We start from the raw sequence: 23,028 nt of genomic DNA, 5'->3' as shown, positions 1-23,028 counted from the left end.
CATATCTCCAGTGGAGTTTCTCCCAGTTTACTATCAATTGGTTGAACAGGACTGAAAGTGAAATGTTTGAAAGAATTTGACTGAAGACTGAATGAAAACCCATCTAAATGAAAAGCAGTTGACTGAAAACCCATTTAACTGAAGCCCATTTAACTGAATCACAAATCACTGAAAATATTCAACAACCTGCCCCCCACATCCCCCTAATTATAAATAATAACTCCATGACCACACAACCACTTCATAAAAGAAAAAAACACCATATACAGTGAAACAGTGTTGATGTATCATGTCTTTTTTCTTTTCTCAATTCACAAGGGGGGTGCAGGAGAGCTTGCTCCCCCACAAAAACTCAATTTTATGTTGTATTTTCTTATATTTAATATTTTCAATTGTTTGTGATTCAGTGAAATGGGCGGCAGTCAAATGGGGTTTTAGTCAATTACTTTTCAGTCAAATGTGATTCACGTTGCCATATAGACAACCCAAAAAACATGTGTGGATCCCGGGAGAGAATCAAGCAATTCAGTTAAAGGAAGAGACCTATGCAATGTAGGGAAGGTTGCTGCTGAATTTGACTGATAGATACTAATTGTCCAAGAAATTCTATAGTTGCATGTCTATATGTTTAGAAGGACTATGGAGAACGCCTATATGATGGTCTTAGATATCCTGGCAAATCATCAGATGTCTTGGCTGAACATTACTAAGCTGTTCTCAGCAAGGATGAAGAAATACTGATATTGACCGTAAATAGTGTTGGATGGAAGAAGGAGCACTTTGAACAGAAGTGGAGCTTTGGTGGAGCAAAGGGAGGCAAACTCTTGATCTATAAGCAGACAGGATGCATAATTAGTAGATCTCAATCAGTGGTAGTTCACTACTGGCACTCGATTTCTGAATTTCAGGGCTGAAAAGCTTGTTTTGTGCATTTAGACAGGATCTTTTAATTGTCACCCTAAAGTGAAGATCTAATTAGATGTGCTATTTTGGGGAGGTTGTTCTTTATATAAACTTGTTCTTAGAAAAATCAGTGTTAAAAAGCCTAATTTATTGTATTATCTTTCTAGTTTGTTCTTTATTTATACTTGTGAATCAATAGATTTGTCATTTTAAAGCATGCAAGTTAAAATGTTAAAGAAATTACAAAAGCAATAAAAATGTGCAAATTTTACTTCAAACATAAATGAATAAATGCTGAATAAATAAATACATATAAATAAATTCACTCAAATATTGTGATATAACAATTTTGTAAAGTAAATGTGCAGAGTCCGATGAATGAAAACCATCCATGTGCACCTTGTAATGTTTATCTAATGCAATATATAAAAACATATCTATAAGCCCCTCAAGTGTGTTAGTATTTATTCCTGTGGTACACAATTCAGTTTCTACCTGGTTTAATTTCTCCAAGTATTTTGGGTTTCTATTACCATGATGGGAATGGATCCCATTCATAACTTAAAGTATGATTAAAGTTGTTTCAGTCTTTGAGATTAGCCAAAAGTGCTATTTGCAGCATCTGCCCAGAACTGACTCCTTCTGCACGTCATATGGCGTTACATGTATTGGTAGCATATCTAAGTGTGACTATAAATTCTTTTTTATGAGACCCACTGATCTTACTACTATTGGAACTGTCTGGGTATCATACTTCTATATTACCCTTGTTTTTGCCTGCAAAAACTGGTATTTTACAGTTTTGTGTCTCTCTGTACATAAGACACTGTAATCTCTGAGTGTAGCAATTTCAGTGATCAATGTTACTTTTGTCTTTTTTTCATGGAATACTATAGCTGTATTTTTCACATATATTTTTTGACAATGGGTGACTCCATGTGATATAATCATCATCATTCTCTATATTGCTTTATGGCTCATTTTTCCAATGCTTCTCAGCTACTTTAATATTGTTTGTACAATCCCCAGTGCAACAGTCTTGCCACATTATTATGACTTTCAGTATACAGGTCCTCTGTCCTTCGTGTATCATACCCAGCAACAGGATTTGTAGCTGTTTCCACTTCTGTTTTACAAAACCTGAATTTGTGTGTTTCTCTGTTTCCTCCACATGTTCAATGGACTTTGTAAACCAACGTGCACATAGTCCAATATCTTGGACCACCAGTCTTAACCTTCCATCTTTTGACTTAAATTCACTGATCAACACGAGGTTGTTCCATGAGTTTTCTGTACTTGCAACTATATTTGTACCTTTCCAAATGTCTGGCCTTTTCATCTGATCCTTTTCCTTATATTCTTTTTTTTTTTTTGGCACATTCAGTTGCTGGCTGGTTTTTGTCTACTTCTGGACTGATTTCCATTCTTGCTTGACACCAATGTGCTTCTGCTAATCTAAACAAAAGAGTCATCTTAGACTTGTTCTCCTCGTGTTTTAAAACTTTCACTATGTTTGGATCTGGTGAAGTCAATAGATCTGTATGCAGTTCTATGTCTCCAGATCTATCTATGTAATCAATAAATGTAATCAATTTCAAGGAGGCCCATGCTTTCTTCAGAACAAAGAATATATATTATTGGTACACACTGATTTTTATACATCATTTGATAAACATAAAGCATTTTTTTTTGTTTTCCTGTCCAACTGATCCAATACCTTTTGGGGCAGTCATTCACCTCAAAACTGTAAGAACAGAAAGAGCCAATTGGTTTACAGCTTGGACTTTCTTCCTAGATGTCAGGGCTGTTTACAGTATTAATTTTAGTCTTCCAAAATATTCCTTACTGAGTTTTGTTCACATTTGTTTGTTTTATTGTCAGTACTTCATAAATTCCCAAATATTGATACATTCCCTTGTGCTCAAGTTCCTTTATATCAGATTCCTGTCACAGACTGATATTTTCTTGGTGCTGCAGCTTTCCCGCTTTAAATGTTGCTTTTGCACATTTATGAAGATCAAATGATATTCTTATATCATATGAGAAAGCTTTAATCAGTTGCAGTTGTGTTTTCAGCTCCTTATCTGATGAACTATACAGTATTAAATTACCGACAAAAAGAAGAGGAGAAGGCCTTACACTTTGTTATTTTCTGGGAGCCAAATGTTAACCATGCTCTAATCTGTTTAGTAAACAGCTTAATTTAATGGATTGAGGGCAAGACAAAAGAGCAGCGGTGACAAAAAGACACCCTGGAATATCTCCTTTGAATTTGTATCCCTGGAAGAATAATTTGTCCTTTATCACAGCTTAGCTGCAAAGTGGTTTGCCACTGTTTCATGGTCACTATAATGTAATTGGTCAATGCAGGGTATATCTTATACTTCTGTAAGCACTCTGTTATCAATTAATGTGGGATGCCGTCAAATGCTTTTTTGTAATCTAAGTACTACATCTGGGCCTGGGGTTTTCCAGGTAGGAGCTTTTCTTAATATTTTTTTTCAATTTCTGTGGCTATTACTTCATCCCTTTTCATATACTGTACATTTGAATTTCTTACTTTTTTCTTCTTCTATCCGTTTAGCATCTTTGTTATCTTCTTAGATATTTCTCTAAAATATGTCTATTTCTTCTTTTTGGTGGCATTTCTATTCCTTTTGCTTTGTTTCACAATTCTATAAAAAACTTTTTGGGTCATCGATGAATTGCTTATTTTGTATTTTTCCTTTATATTTATCTGCATGTCTTCTATGTTTTTTTCCTGTGCTAATATTTTTAGTTTATTATTTGTAATTGTGTATGATAGATAATGGTCTGTTCTGATATTGCACATTGCTTTTAGCACATGTATCTTTCTAAGAATTTTTGCTAATCTGCTTCTTCTTCTATACTAATCTAACAGAGCCACTTCTTGTCTTAATTACATGTTCTCTATTCGATGCTTCTATGGTGGCATTTGATTTTTTCCCTTCCTTTCCATTATTGCTCTGTTTTGCTCTGTGTTTTTTTGGTTAGGTTAGGTTTTATCAGTTACTGATTTAGCTGCACAATAGTGCATCTTATTTACTTCTGTTATATCACATACGTTTCTGATAATCGTCTTGATTACTGTTTTAATTTTTTTTTCAGACTTCTAACATTTTGGGTCTTATTGACTTTCTGTAATCTTTTCCTTTCATTGGTCTTTCATATGTCTGTCCATCTCTATTAAATTAAGCAACTATTCCCTTAGATCATTTTCTTCTAAGCTGAGGGCACATTCTTTGTTCTCTGTTTCCTGCAGGCATTCTGCAGAAAGCTCCAGAACATCTTCTTGTAACATATTTTCTTCAGGTGCGTCCTCTATCTTCCATTGCTCTTTCATATGGGAATTCAGTGGCTTATCACCATACCTCCCAATCGTACCAAATTACTCTGTTTTTACCGGTTTTGAGGTCCAAAACCTGCCAGCCTGTTGGAATTGAGCTCAAGGGCTCAACAACAAAACGTGCATGCATTTCCAGTTTCTCCAGCCAAAACTTCCAGGAATGGAACACACCGCAAGCAGGTATTATGCTATGCTACTGAGAATGGGTTATTTATTGTAGCCGCTGAGACTGAGAATGGGTTATAGCTGCTGAGATCAGGTTAGTGTGTGTGAATGGAAGCTGTTGAACATAGCTTCAAGCAGGAACTTCCAGGGACAGATCACGCCGCAATGCAAGCTGTTAATGGTGGCTGCTGAACGTAGCTGCAAGCAGGAATGCAAGGTAAACTTCCAGGAACCACAAGCAGGTATGATGCATGGGTTATGTACTGTAGCTACTGAGAATGAGTTATTTATTGTAGCTGCTGAGAGGTGTATGTGTGTGTGTGTGTGTGTGTGTGTGTGTGTGTGTGTGTGTGTGTGTGTGTGTGTGTGTGTTTGTGCGTGTGTGTAATGCCCAAGTTGAATATACCTGGTGGCTAGAGGTACTCAGGCTCAAACTCGGTAACAAGAGCCTAAATTCTCTACCCACCACCACTTGTGGAAACCTACCAGATTTTTGCCTCATATGTTTGTTCTGTACCTCATAAAATCTGCGGTTTTCCGGATTTTTGTGGCAAATCAATGAAAGATTGAATTCATTAAATAATGACAGGCATTTGAATTTCAGATTTCAATATTCTTCAGAAAATACATGGTAACAAAAAAACTTTTATTCTAGCAATTTTCTAAGTCTATAAGATCAGTATTTGAAATTTGTCCCTATTTGTGGGGCTGTATTCCCCCATTATTGGCTTTGTCCAAGTGTTTTGTTCTAAGAGGTTGAGAGCTATGATGAGAACTGAGAAGTGAATTCATTAAATGATAGCCATTTAAGTTTCAGTCTTCCTGCCTTTCAGGAAACTGCTGACTTGAGATAGTGGTATGTTCTGACTATTGTGCACAGGATTCTGGATTCAATACTTGGTACTGAAACACATGGTGGTAACACAACATTTTATTTTAGCAACTTTCCAAAATGATACAAGCAATGTTTAAAATGTGTCCCTGGTTTTCGGGCTTTTGTCATCCCCCCTAATACATTTTGGCTTTTTCCAGATTTCGTGTGCTGCAAAGTTAAGAGATACAGTTCAATGTTGAGTGGATTTTACAAGGAGCTGAGAGCTTCAGGGGAAGAGAAGTTTAGTGTTGCTTATGCTGAGTCTGCTTGAATTGCTAATAGCATAACAGGATAAATACTTGCTTTTGATGCAGAAGGATGTGTGTTCTACTCCCACAGTATGTAGATGCATTGCTGATATTGTACTGCGTTGTTGTACTTTTAAAGCGGGTGGGTGTAACAAGTCAGGGGTGTAGCTACAGATACAATAGAAGTGAGAAAACATCACGCACAAGGGCATTTGTGTCTCAGTGGAAAGAGCAAAAAATATCATTAACCCAAATTCAGGAACAGAAAATCAGAATCATTATGTTCTGTGCTGCATTATAAGAAAAATATTTTTAAACAAGTACAGTACATTTTCAGCATTCAAGATAAAAGGCATATTTTTCCACTGCAGATAGCGGAGAAGCAAGAATGGCCAGTTAACATAACCTGGATTACAATGATAGTATTGATGCTTCAGGATGAATGTAGGAGAAAGTCTGTCAGTACTTGGACTAAAAATTGGAAGTCTTAAAACATGCAGTTCCCCTAGTTTAATTTGTTGTGCATTTATAGCTATTGAGTTGGTCTGATAACATAAATCAAGCAAAAAACTGAAATTGAAAATAAGTTCTAGAAGCTGTGCAAGATGCCCATGGCTTTCTATTTACATGAAGTTTATATATATATATATATATATATATATATATATATATATATATATATATATTAATGTGTGTGTGTGTGTGTGTGTGTGTATGTATGAAAGTAGACTTTTATGATGGAAATGTTCTGAATTGGGTAGTTTTGTCATTATTGGTTCATGCATTTTGTTTCATTGCTTACTGGAAAAATGTTCAAACAATAAATTTAAAATGCGCTCTAAGTCTAACAAGTGTGCTGTATTATACAATGAATATAATTTAATAAAGTCAGGAAGGTGCATCAAAGAACACATGTATGTTTCTTGTTTTGTGTGCAAGGGGCCTATGATTTGAAAATAGCCCAAAGGTAATCATTATCCACCATCACGGCCAGATGCATTTTCTTAGGATGTGGTGCGGGTTTCAATGCTGTTTCAATGAATGTGAGTTTCAAGGGCAGAACAATTTTAATGCTAAGTCTATTTTCATTGTGAGACAGTATTACTTTGTTTAGCAGATGTCTGTTAGTGTTTATGCATTGTGCTATAAAATGCAAAATAAAATCCAAATAATCATTGTAGATCCCGGGGATCACTGCTGTGTCTCTGCTGGACAGGGGCACAGGAAAATAACTTTCTTGGGTGGTGTAAGCTATGGTACCTTGCTGGCTAGGCTTACGTAGGCCCTTGGGCCGATAGCCTAGTACCTACCTATGAACCTATAAGTAAAGCAGTATGCACATTAGTGTTTATGGTAAATGGGGCAAAATAGCCAGGTAATGGACATTGGAATGGCTGCAGGGGGACTCTGGGGCCATATTTTGGTTGTCTGTTCTTCACTTTGTATTTGAAAGTTGGTATCCCACAATCCCATTGGACTGGGTGGGGTTACGTAACTTTGTATGCACATTTTATGTTAATCAGTGTACAGATTTGTACCTATTTTTCATGGGCCTTTGTCCATATTTTTTATGTTTCCTGGTTGAGAGGTATGCTTATCACTCCACATTATCAGAGTTGAAACTGTTTCCTGCTCCTTCCCTTGATGTGCAACTCAAACTGAACTTTTGTACTGGCTTTCTACTGAAGGTTCATCTACATGTCGCAAGTGATCAGATGTTTCCTGTTCCACCTGTTTCTCCTTAATTTGGTGACTTATTGTTCCATCATGCTGTGACTTTATCTGAGTTGGATTTTCTACACTAAATCCTTCACTTCACAAGTAATACATAACTTCAGTCTCTATTTCTTTAACTTCTTAATTACTAATCCTCTTTTCCCCTTTGTTTTCTTATTTTTTGCATTATGAAATTTTCAATATCCAGATGTCTTTATTTGTATTTTCTTCAAATATCTTTGGTACTGCTTTTTCTATTAATTAGTTTCGCTTCCTCCTTTACAATATTATTGCACCATATTAAATCTCTTTTTCATTCCCATATTCATATTTCTTCTTCAGATGTCTCACACTCTGTCACTCGTCCAGTCAGGATAAAACAGGCAAGCACTCATGGGTTCTATCCAATCAGCTTTATTATGTACAAACACATGAGGATTGAGGCTTATTAGCTTTAACTTAGATAAACTTGTAAACAAACTAGCTATCACACTCATACATGCTCACTCTCTGGCTGCACTCTCAAAATGACACTGAAGCTAGCACATGCTTGCTATTTATATGCATGTGCTGTCCTTGAAATGCTTCTTAAAAGTACAACACACACACACACACACACACACATACTATTCTACAGTTCCCCTTTGAGAAATGAGTCATGCAATATTGACGACAACTGACATGCACTTGATACAAAATTATACAGAACTAAATACATAAAGACAATTATGTCCAGGTTGCTGTGTATTTCACACTAGGTCTGGAAATATGACCAAATCATGTGACATAAAAATTAGAATTAGGTCTGTCTCTGCTGAATGTTCAACTTTGAGGACATTAGGAACATTATCAGGAATGGAAGTAGAAGTTAAGGCACATTCTGTCACAGGAACATTGTCTGAATTGCTCTGAGATCTAGAGTCTGTATCACAGGAACAATGCTGTGATATTGATTCTGATACAGGAAGAAGATGTCTGTGATTTCTCCTGTAATCCACACCCTCAGATTCTACGAAGCAGGATCTCGGCTTGGCACATATAGTTGTTACTTGACCAATCCTTCGAAACTTTTCAATGTTTGTATCCTCACTGTCTCTCCTTCTTTCAATGGATGAAGAAATCTGCTTGATTTATCATAGCTGGACTTCTGGAAAGAATCCTTTCTATATAGTTGGGCTCTGATTGTTCTATTGTTCCTTGCTTTAAGCCTCAACAAACTGGAACTGATAGGCAATGTTGCTCTGGTTTGCCTAGATAGAAGTCTCTGAGCAGGCAAGCCAAGTATATCATCACGGGGTGTGTTGCTGAGATTGAGCAAATTCAAAAAGACATCAGTATTATCACACTTTGACCTCTTTAGTAATTGCTTAGCACTCTGTACTGCATGTTCAGCTAGTCCATTTGACTGTGGGTATTCAGGACTACTAGTAACATGAACAAAGTGCCATCATTTTGCAAATTTCTGAAACAGCTGACTGATAAATTGGGTACCATTGTCAGATATAGCTTTATGTGGACTACCATGGACTGAGAAATGATGTTTCAACTTAGTGATAACAGCAGTGGACATTAAATTAGGTAGTAAATTAATCTCAAACCAGTTTGAATAAGAGTCTGCCAACACTAAGTAATGCTGATTGTTCCACTCGAATATATCAGTGGCTACTGTTGACCAAGGTGGTTCAGGAGCTTGACTTAGCTGAAGTGGTTTGTTTTGCAAATGCATTTTAGTACTATTGCATACTGAACAAGAAGAAAGTACTTTATCAATGTCTTTTGCTAGAGAAGGCTAAAGTAGTAGTCCTCTCGCTCTTCTTTTGGTAGATTTGGAACCTGGGTGACCATGATGCAAAAATCTGGATATATTCACATTGTAAGGAAGCAGGAACAACAATTTTAGGACTTTTAAAAACAATGCCATCTTCCATCAGCATCTCATCTCTGTAAGGAAAATAAGTTTGTACTTCAGGTGGTACACTAGATTGCCTTGATGGCCATCCAACATTAATGTAGTGGTTGAGCTTTTGCAAAATTGGATCAGTATTTGCTCTCTCAGCTCATCGTCTCACTGGAGCTGAATGCATAGGCTTCTTTAAAATAGTCACTAGAGACTGGTGATCAATCTCAATCTGAATAGCTCAACCATAAATATAATCATAAAACTTTGAACATGCAAATACTATTGCCAAAAGTTCTTTCTCAATTTGAGCATATTGCATTTCAGTTTGGGTAAGAGATCTAGATGCATAGGCTACTGGTCTGCCTTCTTGAAGAATAACTGCACGAAGACCACATTTTGAAGCATCACAGGAAAGAGTGATTAGTTTATTGACATCATAGTATCTTAATGTGGGTAGGGTGGCAATTTTCTGCTTAAGGTCTTCAAATGCTCTCTGGTGCTGTTCCAACCAAGATAATGTAAAATGTTTGCATATCAGCTCTCTCAAACGCGCTGTCAACTCACTGAAGTCTGGTATAAACTTGCCTAGATAGTTGACCATGCTAAGAAAATGTAGAGCTTGAACATCAGCTGGTGCTGGCATCTCTAGAATGGCTGCTTGCTTGGACGGGTCTGGTTGCAAGCCAGTACTAGTAAATAAATTACCTACATGTGTAACTTCTGGTAGTCTGAATTTGCACTTCAGAGGATTAAGCTTCAAGATCACTTCACATTTTTTTATTTTACATTTGTTAACCGGGGGTGTCTGACTGAGCCGAAAAAGCTTTTTTTTCAGAGGGGGAGAGGAGAAAAAACTCCAAAAAAAAAAATTACAGACACATATTTAGAAGGGAATCATCGAGTATACACAAATTACAACAACATGTTTTTACAGTGGTATGCGGCACAAACAGTTACAGTGGAACAGTCAAAAAAAATATAATAAAAAAAAAAAATTTAAAAAATAGAAGTAATGTGTACAGGGTGTACAGAACTTTGGAAGAATGTATACATAATACATACATAGTACACACAGGTACAGTACATACATTGTAGATTAGCCAGTGTTTGTGAGTAAATTGAAAAACTATTATTAGTATTTAGTATGCATTCCTTATGTATTAGTTATCATGGATAATATCCCTGAGCAATCTTTGACATGCTCTGTCTAGAACTCTCTTAAGGTTTCTGTCATGCTCTACTTCACCATTGCCTCCAACCAATAAATCATCTACTATTACGGCACAAGAATAACCCAAAATAATTTGCTTCATTGCATGCTGAAAGACTTCACTTGCAGAATTTATTCCAAATGGCATCCTGAAGAATCTAGATCTTCCAAATGTGGTACTGAAAGTAGTCAATAGTGAAGATTTGTGATCAAGCATCACTTGCCAAAATTAACCCTTTGCATCCAAGACAGAAAAAACAGTGGCATTCATGATCAAGGCTGTGACTTCCTCAACTGTGCACATAGGATGATGTGGTCTCTTTAATGCTTTGTTCAAATCTCTTGGGTCAATACATATTCTGATTTCATCTGAGCCTTTTCTGTGGGCTGTTTCAATGGATGACACCAATTCAGTTGTTTCTGTAACTGGACAAATTACACCTTGCTGCATCATTTTATCCAATTGAGCTTTGACTTTATCCAGCATAGCTATCAGAACTTTTCTTGCTGGTCTGACCACTGGACTAACCTCTGGGTCTAACTTCATAGAATACACAACTAGAAGTTTGCCCAACTTGTCACTGAAAACATTAGCATACTCTGAGAAAATAGTTCCAGTAAAATTGGAACTGGGATATGTGCTTATATGATGAACTTCTTTGGTAAAGGAAAGCAAATTCATTCTCAAACTGTCTCTGAGACCCAACAATGACTGCACAGGTCTTTGGACTGCATAGAATAGTAAACTGTAGCAGTTCCTAGCCAAATAACATGAAAGCACTACTGAGCCTTTGGTTTGAATTTCTTCACCTCCAAAAGCAACAAGTTTCACACAACTGGCCACATTAAGTTGCTCACCAGCTCTCACCTTAGAAAATGTGCCTGCTGACATAACATTACACTTTGAATCAGTGTCTACTTTGAGCTCGTTTTTTTTTACCATTGATCTGTACAGTACAAAACACTTTGTTCTTTACCAACAAATTTACTGCATCAATCTTTTCACCAATTACTGATACACCATCTATGTAGAAAGTAGCGTTGCAGCTCTCTATATGATCAACTTGCTTTTTAAGTGACCTTTCTTTATAATGGTGTGAGGTTTACTTGATTTACAAAATTTTTGAAAATTGTTCCACTTATCGCACTTGTAGCATTCCTGACCAAAAGCTAAGAATTTTTCTCATTTAGACTCATGATTGACACCACAATTGCAACAATTAACAATAAAGCTTGATTTGGGTTTTGCTGACTCACCCTTCTACTGCACTGAGCATGTCTTTTTCTCAGAACTTGGTGGAAAACTATGGGTTTTACCTGCCATACTCACATGGGTAACAGCTGTCATGTGATTAGGCCTGCTTCTGCTAGCCACATGTTGCATGCTGTCTACATTTGCTTTGGAGGCTACTGAAACCATGCTCTTAGCATTGCAAGCATACTTGTGTGCCTTTCTATAATTTCATGGATCTGACAAATTTCAATAGCTTTGCTCAGTGTTAAATTGTTGTCACAAAGCAAAATCTTTCTCACTGCAGCACTATAAATACCACACATAAACCTATCCTTTATTAACTCATCTTTTAAGTCACTAAACTTACACGTTTTAGCTTTGTTTCTCAGGTCAGTAATATAAGCTGCAAAAGTTTCTCCTGGCCTTTGATCTCTTGTGTAAAACAGATGCCTCTCTAATGTAATATTTGTTTGGGGGTTACACATTTCCCTGAATTTGCATTTCAAACACTTGGAGTCTTCCCTTGATTCAGCCTGTACAACAATATGATGGTTTTCACTTTCTCCTTCATATACTGCTGGTGCATAGATGAATGAACACTCTCTTTCAATGGCCTCTAACCCAGCTAGGTTTAGCAAAATGAATGCCCTGGTGTATGCATCTTTGTCAGAATAAGCTGCTTGTATAAAAGTATCGTACTCTTGCTCAAGTATTCTCCAGTTCTCTGCAATATTTTGATCAAATACAAGTGGTAATGGTTTTCAAAATCAGTCTGCCATGCTAACCAATTAAAGTAAAACACAGTGCAACCCAAGTCCACTTTTAACTGTATGAACATGCACACGTGCACATATGCCAGACATTTATGCCAGTATTTGTAACTATGCCCAATAGCACAACAAGTCTCTGAATAACTGAACTTTGTAAAATAAGTCTCCCAGGCATAAGAATACTCTTGAATCAATATACTGTAATAAATCACCTCTTATCAGAGTAAAAAACATTTAAAAATAACTGCACTGTGCACACTGCCTCGGTAGAAGAAGCTTGGAGTAAAAACATTTCAAAGTAATTTCACTTTGTGAATAAACAGTACACGGCACACGGAAACTTTCCCAAAATGGCTGTACTTTGCTAAATAACTCTTTACAGTGCAAGAAACACTCTGTAATGGTGGCACTTTGCGAATAGGCACAACCAGCACAAGAAACGTTTCAAAATGACTGTATTTTGACTGCACTTTACAAAATAGTTACACTTTGCACACAAATAAAATCTTCTGAATAAATGCACAGTAATAAGCACACACTGTAAGCACTTTTACACACTTTGAGATACTTCAAATAACTCTAGTTATGCCCTTAACAGCTTCAATCAATGCAAAACAGTAGTTTATGCCAAAACATAGCAGTTTGCCAAACAAAATGCAGTTGCCTTGCTTTATTTATACTTAATGTGCCCTTTTTGCCCTTATTATATTTGTGTTGCTTGTTTAATCTTTTTTCATGCCCATTATACTTTTCTTGTGCTTGTTTTACTCTAAATATGCCCATTTTACTTTAAACATGGTCACAATGCTTTAAACATGCTAGTTTTGCAATTCCGAGGTAATTCCAAACCCTTTATGCACTTTTCCGATAAACGTTTTATCAAATATCTTAATTTTAAACTTTTTGTTTAATTAATAAACTTTCCGTGCCTCTTCCTTGTTTAATAATGCAGTTTATGCCCTTGTAATGCTCCGTTTTATCTTTTTTATAAATTAAATTGTGCATGCAAGTTTTCATTACCTTTGGTTAGTTTCTGGCCCTTTTTTTGTGCTCGGTTCTCTTAGTTTACCTACGCTGTTAACTCTGCACCTCGTAGCTCTGAAAAGCAGCCTCTGGAATTCCGGCTCTGGCACCATGTCACTCATCCGGTCAGGATAAAACAAATAAGTATTAGCGGGCTCTGTTCAAGCTGCTTTATTATGTACAAAGACATCTGGATTGAGGCTTAATAACTTTAACTTAGATAAACTTGTAAAGAAACTAGCTATCACACTCATGCAAGCTTACTCTCTGGCTGCACTCTCAAAATGGCACTGAAGCTAGCACGTGCTTGCTATTTGTATGCACATGCTGTCCCTGAAATGCTTCTTAAAGGTACAACACACACACACACACACACACACACACACACACACACACACACACACACACACACACACACACACACACACACACACTATTTTACATACTCCATCTGTTTCTCCTCACTTTGGGGACTCATTACTCCATCATGCTGTGACATAATGTGTTAGACTTTCTACACTAAATCCTTCACTTTGCAGGTATTCCATAACCTCAGCTTCTGTTTGTTTAACATCTACTTTAATAATCTTCTGTTCTGCATTCCCCCTTTGTGATCTTATTTTTTGTATTGTAAAATTTTCCATATGTTGGTGCCTTTGCCTGTATTTGTCCATGTCCAAGATATATGATATATAAAATATGGTCTATATACCAGTAACGTTTTAGTAAGATTTTGTAAAAACAAGGTCCACCTCATGAAGGTACTTATCAAGATGAATTAAATTCCAGTAATACTATTGTCCTTTGCTTGCTGATTTAATCATCTTTCCATTCAGTGAGAACATGATACAGCAGTTTGTTTTAAATTAGATAATGCATAACTGGAAGTTACATGACTGACTCTTAAAGCCTGTTGGTTGAGGTGATCAACATGCAGTTTAAATGTGAACAGTACTTGCTGAAACTTAAGTCTGTGCTAGAGTGAAAGGCAAAAAACACAAGTAATGTAGACATTAGTACAGTATACTGTAAGACTCTTTGATATGTGATATATAAGACTTTCAGTTATCTGCATTTAATATATGAATGCTTTACTATACTTCATATAAAATGTAAAATTCCACTAAAAGCAAATAGACAAACTTCTTAAAATATTATTTTTCACTTTACACAAATAATCACATAATCAAGTTTTCAAAAAATTATATTCACTTCATAGAAAATCTGTTCTCATTTTATTTTATCATCACTTCTGTGAACAACAAATCATTGCTGTTTGGAGTTTTATGGTTAAAGGTAGGCATCTGTGAGGACTTACAAGGGTTGTTATTTTGGAGGACTATGCAATTTAATAGGATCATGTTATTTGGGAGGTAGAGCATCTACTGTTTCAAACAAGTGACATTCTGGTAAGTGAGCCATGTGCTTACAGCTTGTGAGTGCTTGCAGCAGACTCATAATAATAACCTTTTTGCAGATCACAGCGTTCAAGCAATCACTGACCATACAATAAATCTGTATTCAAGCCATCACTTTGTCTTCATTACATTGTCTTCCACGCAAAGGTAGAATATTATCAGGACAAGGAACCAAATCTTTCATTCTGCTTACATAACGCATGGAATTCATTATTGTTAAGTAAAACAGCATACTGATTTACAGGACATCACCACCATCTCCCCCCATGTGAATAACTCTGCACATTTTTAAGTCACTGTTATTAGATTTCAGATCAATGAGTTTCAAATGAGTTAAACCAACAGGTGTTAAGAGTCAGTCTTATAAGTTCCAGTCATGCATTAGCTAATTTAAAACAAACTACTTATCATGTTCTTCTACGTTACACCTGAAAAACACACATGCACGCTTGGCATCTTTAACTGGATACCATAAGCATATAGATAGATAGCAATAAATAGATGGATATAACAGGTAAGGAAATATTTGCACATTTGGATGCATGTACATATGTATTATGTTATCTGTTTGCATATGTAATTATGAATAAAAAAATAGATAACACCAACCAGCCAAATTTGCTCCTAAGGCACCAAGATCAGCAAATGGATCTAGTGTCTGTGGCTTACACTGATGTGTTGGAGTGTTATGGAGAGATCCTGTAGGGCTTGTAGCCATTGATCTGTTTACACCACCTATAAACATGAGCAGAAAAGAAGAATGTCTGTTTTAGAAATAAAAAAATCTGTCCAACATAAGGAAAATAAATTCTAGATCATACAAAATTAATAGGAAAAATCAAAACAGAAGTACTTGTAAAGGTTTTACTAATATGCGTTGCAAATAAGTTATAAATTCCACTAAAGAGACACATTTAAATCTTAGATACAGCTGTTGACTTTAAATAGAATCGGTATAAACATCTGGATTGAAAAATACAATAATTGTTGTATTTGTTACGTTAAAAACAATATGTTAAGTCAGCCCTTCTATTTTTATATGATTTATTAGCAAAAGAAAAGCACTGTGCATATGAAATTCCTATGCTGATCTTCCCACAAGCACATTAATGTAGTAAAGTACTAACTGATAGTGAAGTATGCCTGTGTTGAGGCGTGTGGTTCATTTTCATCATGCATTACCATTCGTATGATTTTTTGACTTGTGTTTTTAATAAAGTCTTTATGATTTTTATCAGGGTTTGCTTTAGCCAGGGTTCTGAGTTACATTTCCTTTTTATTGGCTTGCTGTTTTGGACTTCACAGATTTACTGCACGCAGCATTTTTGTTTCTCTATGCACATTATTTTGGTGGTGGTGATGGTGCAAATGATGTTTGTACCACCCCTTCTTTTAATACTGTTTTTGCCAAATGCATGTAAGAAATCAAAACACCTATTTTATGAGATCACGTCAATGAACCACAATTAAAACAAGTATATAGTAATCTGTAGAATCCCTCCTTTCACTGCATAGCTCAAGGAAACTGTGACAAACTTCTGTGGTTCACTTTACGAAAAGGTTTGCTGGATTGCTTTACTTTTACTTTTACCTTTTACTTCATCTTGGACTGATTCACCATTCACACAGCTATAAAGACTTTGTTATCAAACGTGATATATGCAACTGTGTTACATCGACAGGGTAATGATTTGTCATGCCTAGCTACAACTGAGTACATTATGTTTAATCTTATCTATTACATATGGTATGTTATCTGTTTGCAAATAATGATGACTGAAGGCTACTTAAATATTAATTTTTCAGAAAAATGCATATCTACCACCTAAAATCACATATCTGGCATTTTGGTGATTACCCTGGCCCACAGGAAGCATCCAGTTTAGTTGTTAGTTGCACTGTTATATTTTATAAGTATTTAGTGGTGCATTGGGTGAAAAGTATTGGTGGTACATAGTGTGGCCCATTCCTTTTATGAATCAGATGCTGCCTGGATTGCTGAGATGAGATTTCTCCATAAACACACCACACATTCGGTCATGATTTAGCATGCCAGATGCACTCACCGTTTTGTAAATTTCTGTATTTGGCTCTTGACATGGGGATTGGAGAAAGGTATAATAGTTGATTTTGTGTGTGGAAGCATGTCTGTTTACATCTTATGCTGTCTGGTGTATTTGTATGATGTTATGTTAGAGGATATTAGGTTTTGCTTCTTACATGAGACTAAACATCATATTAGTCTTGAGTTTAATGTTTTTTTTTCTGCAGGATAGTTGGATTAATTCAGACAGAACACTAGTAGCTAATATCCTAATTTGACTATGATATTTTAGAATTAATCAGATTTTGAAGCTTATTCTGCATTACCTATTCTTAATATGATAACATTATGTGTGCACTTGGTCTTGCGTTATTGCCTACCATCAGATGTTACTGGCATTTCTTATTAGCTTGCCAAAATATGCAGATAATCATGATACTGACTAGTGTACTGTTAAATGTTTTACACTATATCTGTTTGCTAGACATAAAGTAGAAGAGTTGTGACAAAATGTTTTGGGATACAATGTAATTGATCACAATGTTAAAAACTGCATTGTAGAAATAACATGTTTGCATGTTCTGAACCAGTAAACTGAAGCAAGCCTGTATTTTTGTTGTTAAAGTAAGACTTTATTTTTCTCTGAAATTTATATTGATGAAGCCACATAACATTTTAAAATGTTACCAGTGATTCTGTGTGTTAATCAGTAATCCAGAACGTTATCTTAAATTAAATACTGGTTTGTCCAATTTATTGATGTGAGGTGAAATACCTGATTCATTGAAATTAATTTTGGTAATGGACAGACAGTTCATTATGCTTAAGCTTTGCAGGTATTTGATAGGAGATCACATTTGCTATGTGTAGCAGTGTCTCAGGTTACTTGTCTTATGATCTGAGCCATGGATTTTAAGTCTTGGCCATACATGTAGCAGATTTCCATTTTGCCTTGCCTCTTATTTAACTGCAGAGTCTTACAGTGTAATGCTGTAACTGATTAATGAACCTGTTCAGTGACATCATTTAAAATGAGCTGGGATTATTAGGGTCTATATTACATTATCAAAGTTTCAAAACTTCAAATCTGATATGGTAGACACCATATAATCGAAATCTTGAAACACTGAAAATGTAATAAAACACAACAACCTACAAAAACAAACCATTTAAATACTCTAAGCAGGGGGGCAAGCCCCACTGCACCCCCCATAACCCACCTACTTAAATATACCAACTCAGAAATCGCACTACAGTGCAGAAAAGGCAAATCTTCCCCTTCTGCCCTCCATTAAAAGATTCTAAGTTTCAAGACTTCAATCATATGGTGTTGACCATATCAGATTCAAAGTTTTTTTTTTCTGATATAGATCCGGATTATTAGACTAAGGTTGTATTGCACTGAAAATCATATGTGGTTATATATTTGGTTGGTAAGAGTAATGATGCAGGGTAACATGCATAGACTTGTGATTTGTAGATGGTTGAGGCATGTGTTGTATGACACAAGGCAAAGTTAGCTACTTCACCTGTCTTATAAGCACAGCTGTATTACACTGATTTGCATGCACATCACCACATTTTTGTACACAGGTGCTGTTAGTTATGTATGTGGGTTTACTGGGGGTATTTTTCTGAATTATATAGTCTTTCTTTTTTTAGCATCATTAACATTTTCAAGTTCATTTATGTAGGTACCCATAAGCTAAGTATTAGTACAAAGGATACAACACATAAGCAAACACAAACAGGAACAACAGTAAAAACAGAAGAATATTTTTCTAGGCATCTATGTATTTTCTCAGGATCCCTTGGATACTTTTAAGAGGTGCACTGTTGATGATATTTCTTATAAAAATTTGAGTTGTATTTATTTTAGTTTTATTTTACATCAGTTTAGTATTTAGAGCTTATTTAATTTATATTTGTTTACATTTTATACCAGTGTAGTAGTAGTTAAAAGAATTCACTTGATTTTTTACATACATTTTATTTTAATTTTATATGAGTGTAGCACTAACAGTTAGTTTTATTTTTATAAAAGAAAACTGCCTTTCCTTTTATACAGGTTCAAATGTTAATATAAACAAAACAGTATTGTTCTGGTTATATTTTGTGTTATTTAATATTATGAGTGTGTGTAGCAGCAGTTTATTTTTATAAAAGAAAATTGTATTTTAGTTTTATACACAAGTTCAAAGTTTGATACAATTTCAAACATTAATATAAATAAAACACTATTGTACTGGTTATATTTTGTGTTTAATATTTTGTCTGTTCTTCAATTTGCATTTGAATGTTGGTATATCACAATTTCAATGGAGTGGGTGGGGTTACATAATTATGTATGCAAATTTTACCTTAATCAGCATACAGATTTTTGGTCAGTTGTACCTACTTTTCATGGGCTTTTGTCCAGATTTTTGATGTTTCCAGGTTGAGAGGCATGGATGTGAGTAATCAGCAGGCCTGGGGCTTAAGAGTATACTAATACCTGCAACCACTGTCAGTTGTTCGTTCAGTATGCATATTAAATCATGGGCACTTTGATTGACAAAAGGAATATAGAGTTAAAATGTTTATAACTGGGGCTTTGCATACTTAAAGCATGTTCTTTTCTTTTTCACTTTTTCAGTTAATAGTATAATCAACTGGTGCTTGTAAATTTGCTGTACATACATGCATATATGCCAGAAGTTTATGTAACTATGTCTGATAGCACAACAGACTCTTTGAAACAACTGCACTTTGCAAAATAAGTCTCCGTAGCACAAGAATACTTTGAAATCAATGTACTTTGCAAAACCACCCTTATCAGTGTAAGAAACACTTCGAAATGACTGCACTGCAAATAAACTGTATACAGCACAAGAAACTCTTTGAAATGGTTACACTTTGTGAAATAACTCTGTACAGTGTAAAAATCACTTTGAAATGCTGGCACTCGGTGAATAAATGTACACAGCACAAGACCCTTTTTTGAAATAGCTGTATTCTGACTATTCTGCACTTTGCAAAATAACTGTACTTTGCACACAGTAAACCCTTCGAAATAATTACACTGTAATAAAGCACACATTGCAAATACTTTGCACACTCTGAGATACTTTGAACAACTCTAGTTATGCTTTAAATGGCTTCGGTCAATGCAAAATAGTAGCTCATGCCAAAACACAGTTGTTTACCAAAAAAACATGTAGTTGCCTTACTTTTCTAAGCTTATTTTGCCCTTTTATTGTATTCATGCCTATCTGACCTCTTATCACGGTCATTATACTTTTCTTGTGCTCATTTTACTTTAAACATGTTCGTTATGCAAATCGGAGGTAACTCTGAACCCCATATAAGTATTTCTGATAATTTTATCAAATATTGTGGTTTCAAACACTTCATTTAATCAACAATGCATTTTGTGCCTTTCATTTGATTAATAATACATATTGTGCTACTCGTTTGATTAATAATGTGTTTTGTGCCTTACAAATGCTTTGTATCATTTTCTTTGCAAAATAAATCCTTTGTATGAGTTCTGGTTACATGAAGTTCGTTTCTGACCTTTTTTTTAATCAGTTGAACACTGTATCACCTGGCCTGCTCAATATACCTTCACCATCAACTCTGCACCTCGTGGCTTGAAGAAGCTACACTCTCAATCCCGGTTCTGACACCATGTCACTCATCTGGTCAGGATAAAACAGACGAAAAGTCATGGGTTTGGTTCAAGCAGCTTTATTATATACAAACACATCAGGATTAGGGCTTAGTTACTTAAACTTAAATAAACTTATAAAAAGACTGACTACCGCACTCATACATGTTAACACTCTGGCTGTTCTCTCAAAATGGCACTACTGCCTGCACTTGCTCACTATTTATATGCATGTGCCTACACTTGGAAATGCTTCTTAAAGTTACAACACACTCTGTTCTACACAGGTCACCAGCAACACATATGGATGTTTCCTATCTATGATTCATTGCTACGAAATAGATTGGCCAGAGGCATGAAAATGACAAACAGTCTGAATTAACATTGATTAAAAATGTGAATGTGTGCAGAGCAGCAGAATTTACTAGCATTCAGCTTTCTGCAGATTTGCATATGTGCAAATCTAAAATGAAGGTAGAAGTGTGTTAAATTAAAATGCAGCTAAAACCTATTGAAATGAAATGAAAAGAGCTCAGCTCATAAACTGCCATTTTGTTCAAGATGTGGCTATCAACAAGATGAGAAGCTATGACCAGCAGTCACTACAGAATGCAGAAAGTGTGGACAGAGTAACAATTTTCCCAAGTATGCAGGTCTAACATAAAAGGACAAAAACATGTTTTGCAAGTGTTTGCTGAAAATATAACTAAGGATTATGAAGGCAGATTCAGGTTATTTGTTTTTAAATGCAGTTGATATTATCTTCAGATATTGTATACACCATTTCTTTATTGGGTACTGAAAGCTATCAGTGCTGCCAATCTAAAAATGTACTGAAAAGTTGTTAATAAAGGGAAGTTTTCTTTCATTTAAGCTTGGTACTGGAAAATAATGAATTCATAGTGGTAATAATTTACAGATTCATACTATGTACATCTGTTATGTCTTGGACACAAAGTGCAGTGAGCAGTGATGTGTGATCACAAAGAGAAAACTAAAAACTTGATTTCAAAAGTTTTGATACTTTTTGGCAATAGTCTGTTTTGTTTACTGGATGTGACAACATAATCTGTGACTTTACCTATCATATTGAAAATTATCTAGAACTAGAAATGCTAAAAAATATGCCACTGAGAAGATGGTCAGATGGGAAAAACAGAAAAGATACATTACCAGTTTAACCCTGTTAGACTTTTTTTGAGATGAAATTCAAAAATCACAAGGAATATTGTTAAACTGCAACCAGCTGATTGTGCTGAGCCATTTATGTAACCAGATGTTTGAATGAAACTATATTACACATTTGGCCATTGCCCTGTATAAAGAAAGGGCATCTGACATGTTTTGGCTCGGTATGTCTCATCAAGTAGAACTTAGAGCAAAAATGTCAAATCTGTAAGCTGCCTCTGAAGAGCAACACTATTATACCTCATTGAATTCTTATCATACTATAGAGTAAAGTACCCACACTATGAGAGTGTCAGGTATGTCCACAGAGACCATGAAGACAACAAGTGGGGTACCACATGAATCCATGCTGGGATCTCTTTGTATTTGGCATATAGTTCTCTGGACTCCAAATCAGAAATGGAGAACTCTGGTTAACCAAGGCTGCGGATGATTGTAAACAGGGTGTTATACTTATTCCCCCTTCTGACATGCAGAATCTATAAATAACCCTCACTTCAGCATATTGTAAACCCCTGTTCCAAAACAAAGATGCTGTGAAAGACCTTGGAACATTGGTTGAGAACGTCCTGTCCTCTGACCATCATGCTGCAGCAGTGCTAAGAAAATGCTTCTATCTAGCAAATTAGAGCTCTAAGGGTATTTCCTGTAGATCCAAATAGATTCTGCACCAATCAGGCATCAGGCCCATCACTGAATATAATGTCCCCTATGGGAAGTATCTTATTAAACATATTAAGTAGTTGGAAAGACCTCCAAAGGTTCCTGACAAAAAAAATGATGATGGGCCTAAAGGACCTGAGCCAACAAGAGAGGCTGGAGGCCTTCTTACTAAATTTAGTGTTCTACAGACTTCCTAGCAGTGATCTGTGTCTTGCTTTTCAGGCCATTAGGGATTTGACAGTTCAAGACGCTTTATTCACTAACAAATAATATCACCTGAGATTTGAACCTGCTTCAACAAAAAAACAAATCAAAGTAGAGTGACAGATTTCTCATGCAAAAACTACGTCTTTCTGAAACAAACTTTGTTTCTAGATCAAGTAATTTGACATACTGTCCTCCATTAAGGAGGAATTAGATAATTGGATGGGTATTCATAAATTCATAAATTCACTGTGGTATGACTGATCTATCACTCCTTGAAAAAGGTGGCAAGGTCTAATGGTGATATTGGCAAGATGTAAATGGCCAAATGGCTCAGTTGCCTTTTATATTATATGATTGTATGACAAATTTGCAGCTACTTTATATCAGTTTAAGGCCAGTTGATATCCTGATGAGCACTGACTACTATTCAAAGTATTCTCATATAATAG

At 35.6% G+C, this 23,028-nt stretch overlaps 1 protein-coding gene across 2 annotated transcripts in view; it reads right to left on the bottom strand.

Annotated features, from left to right (window-relative positions):
- The window catches only part of DNAJC6 (DnaJ heat shock protein family (Hsp40) member C6), a 953,450-nt gene that overhangs the window by 176,033 nt on the left and 754,389 nt on the right, over positions 1–23,028 (bottom strand). For both annotated transcript variants that reach the window (XM_044085567.1, XM_044085566.1), the window contains exon 15: positions 15,438–15,563. In XM_044085567.1, coding sequence (XP_043941502.1) covers positions 15,438–15,563 — 126 coding nt within the window. The remainder of the gene's footprint in view (positions 1–15,437; positions 15,564–23,028) is intronic.

This window comes from Protopterus annectens, chromosome 10.part0 (assembly GCF_019279795.1).
Source record: "Protopterus annectens isolate FY-2018-M chromosome 10.part0, PAN1.0, whole genome shotgun sequence".
Lineage (NCBI taxonomy): Eukaryota > Metazoa > Chordata > Ceratodontiformes > Protopteridae > Protopterus > Protopterus annectens.
Note: the sequence above shows the minus strand (reverse complement) of the source record. Positions and strands in the feature narration are given on the sequence as shown.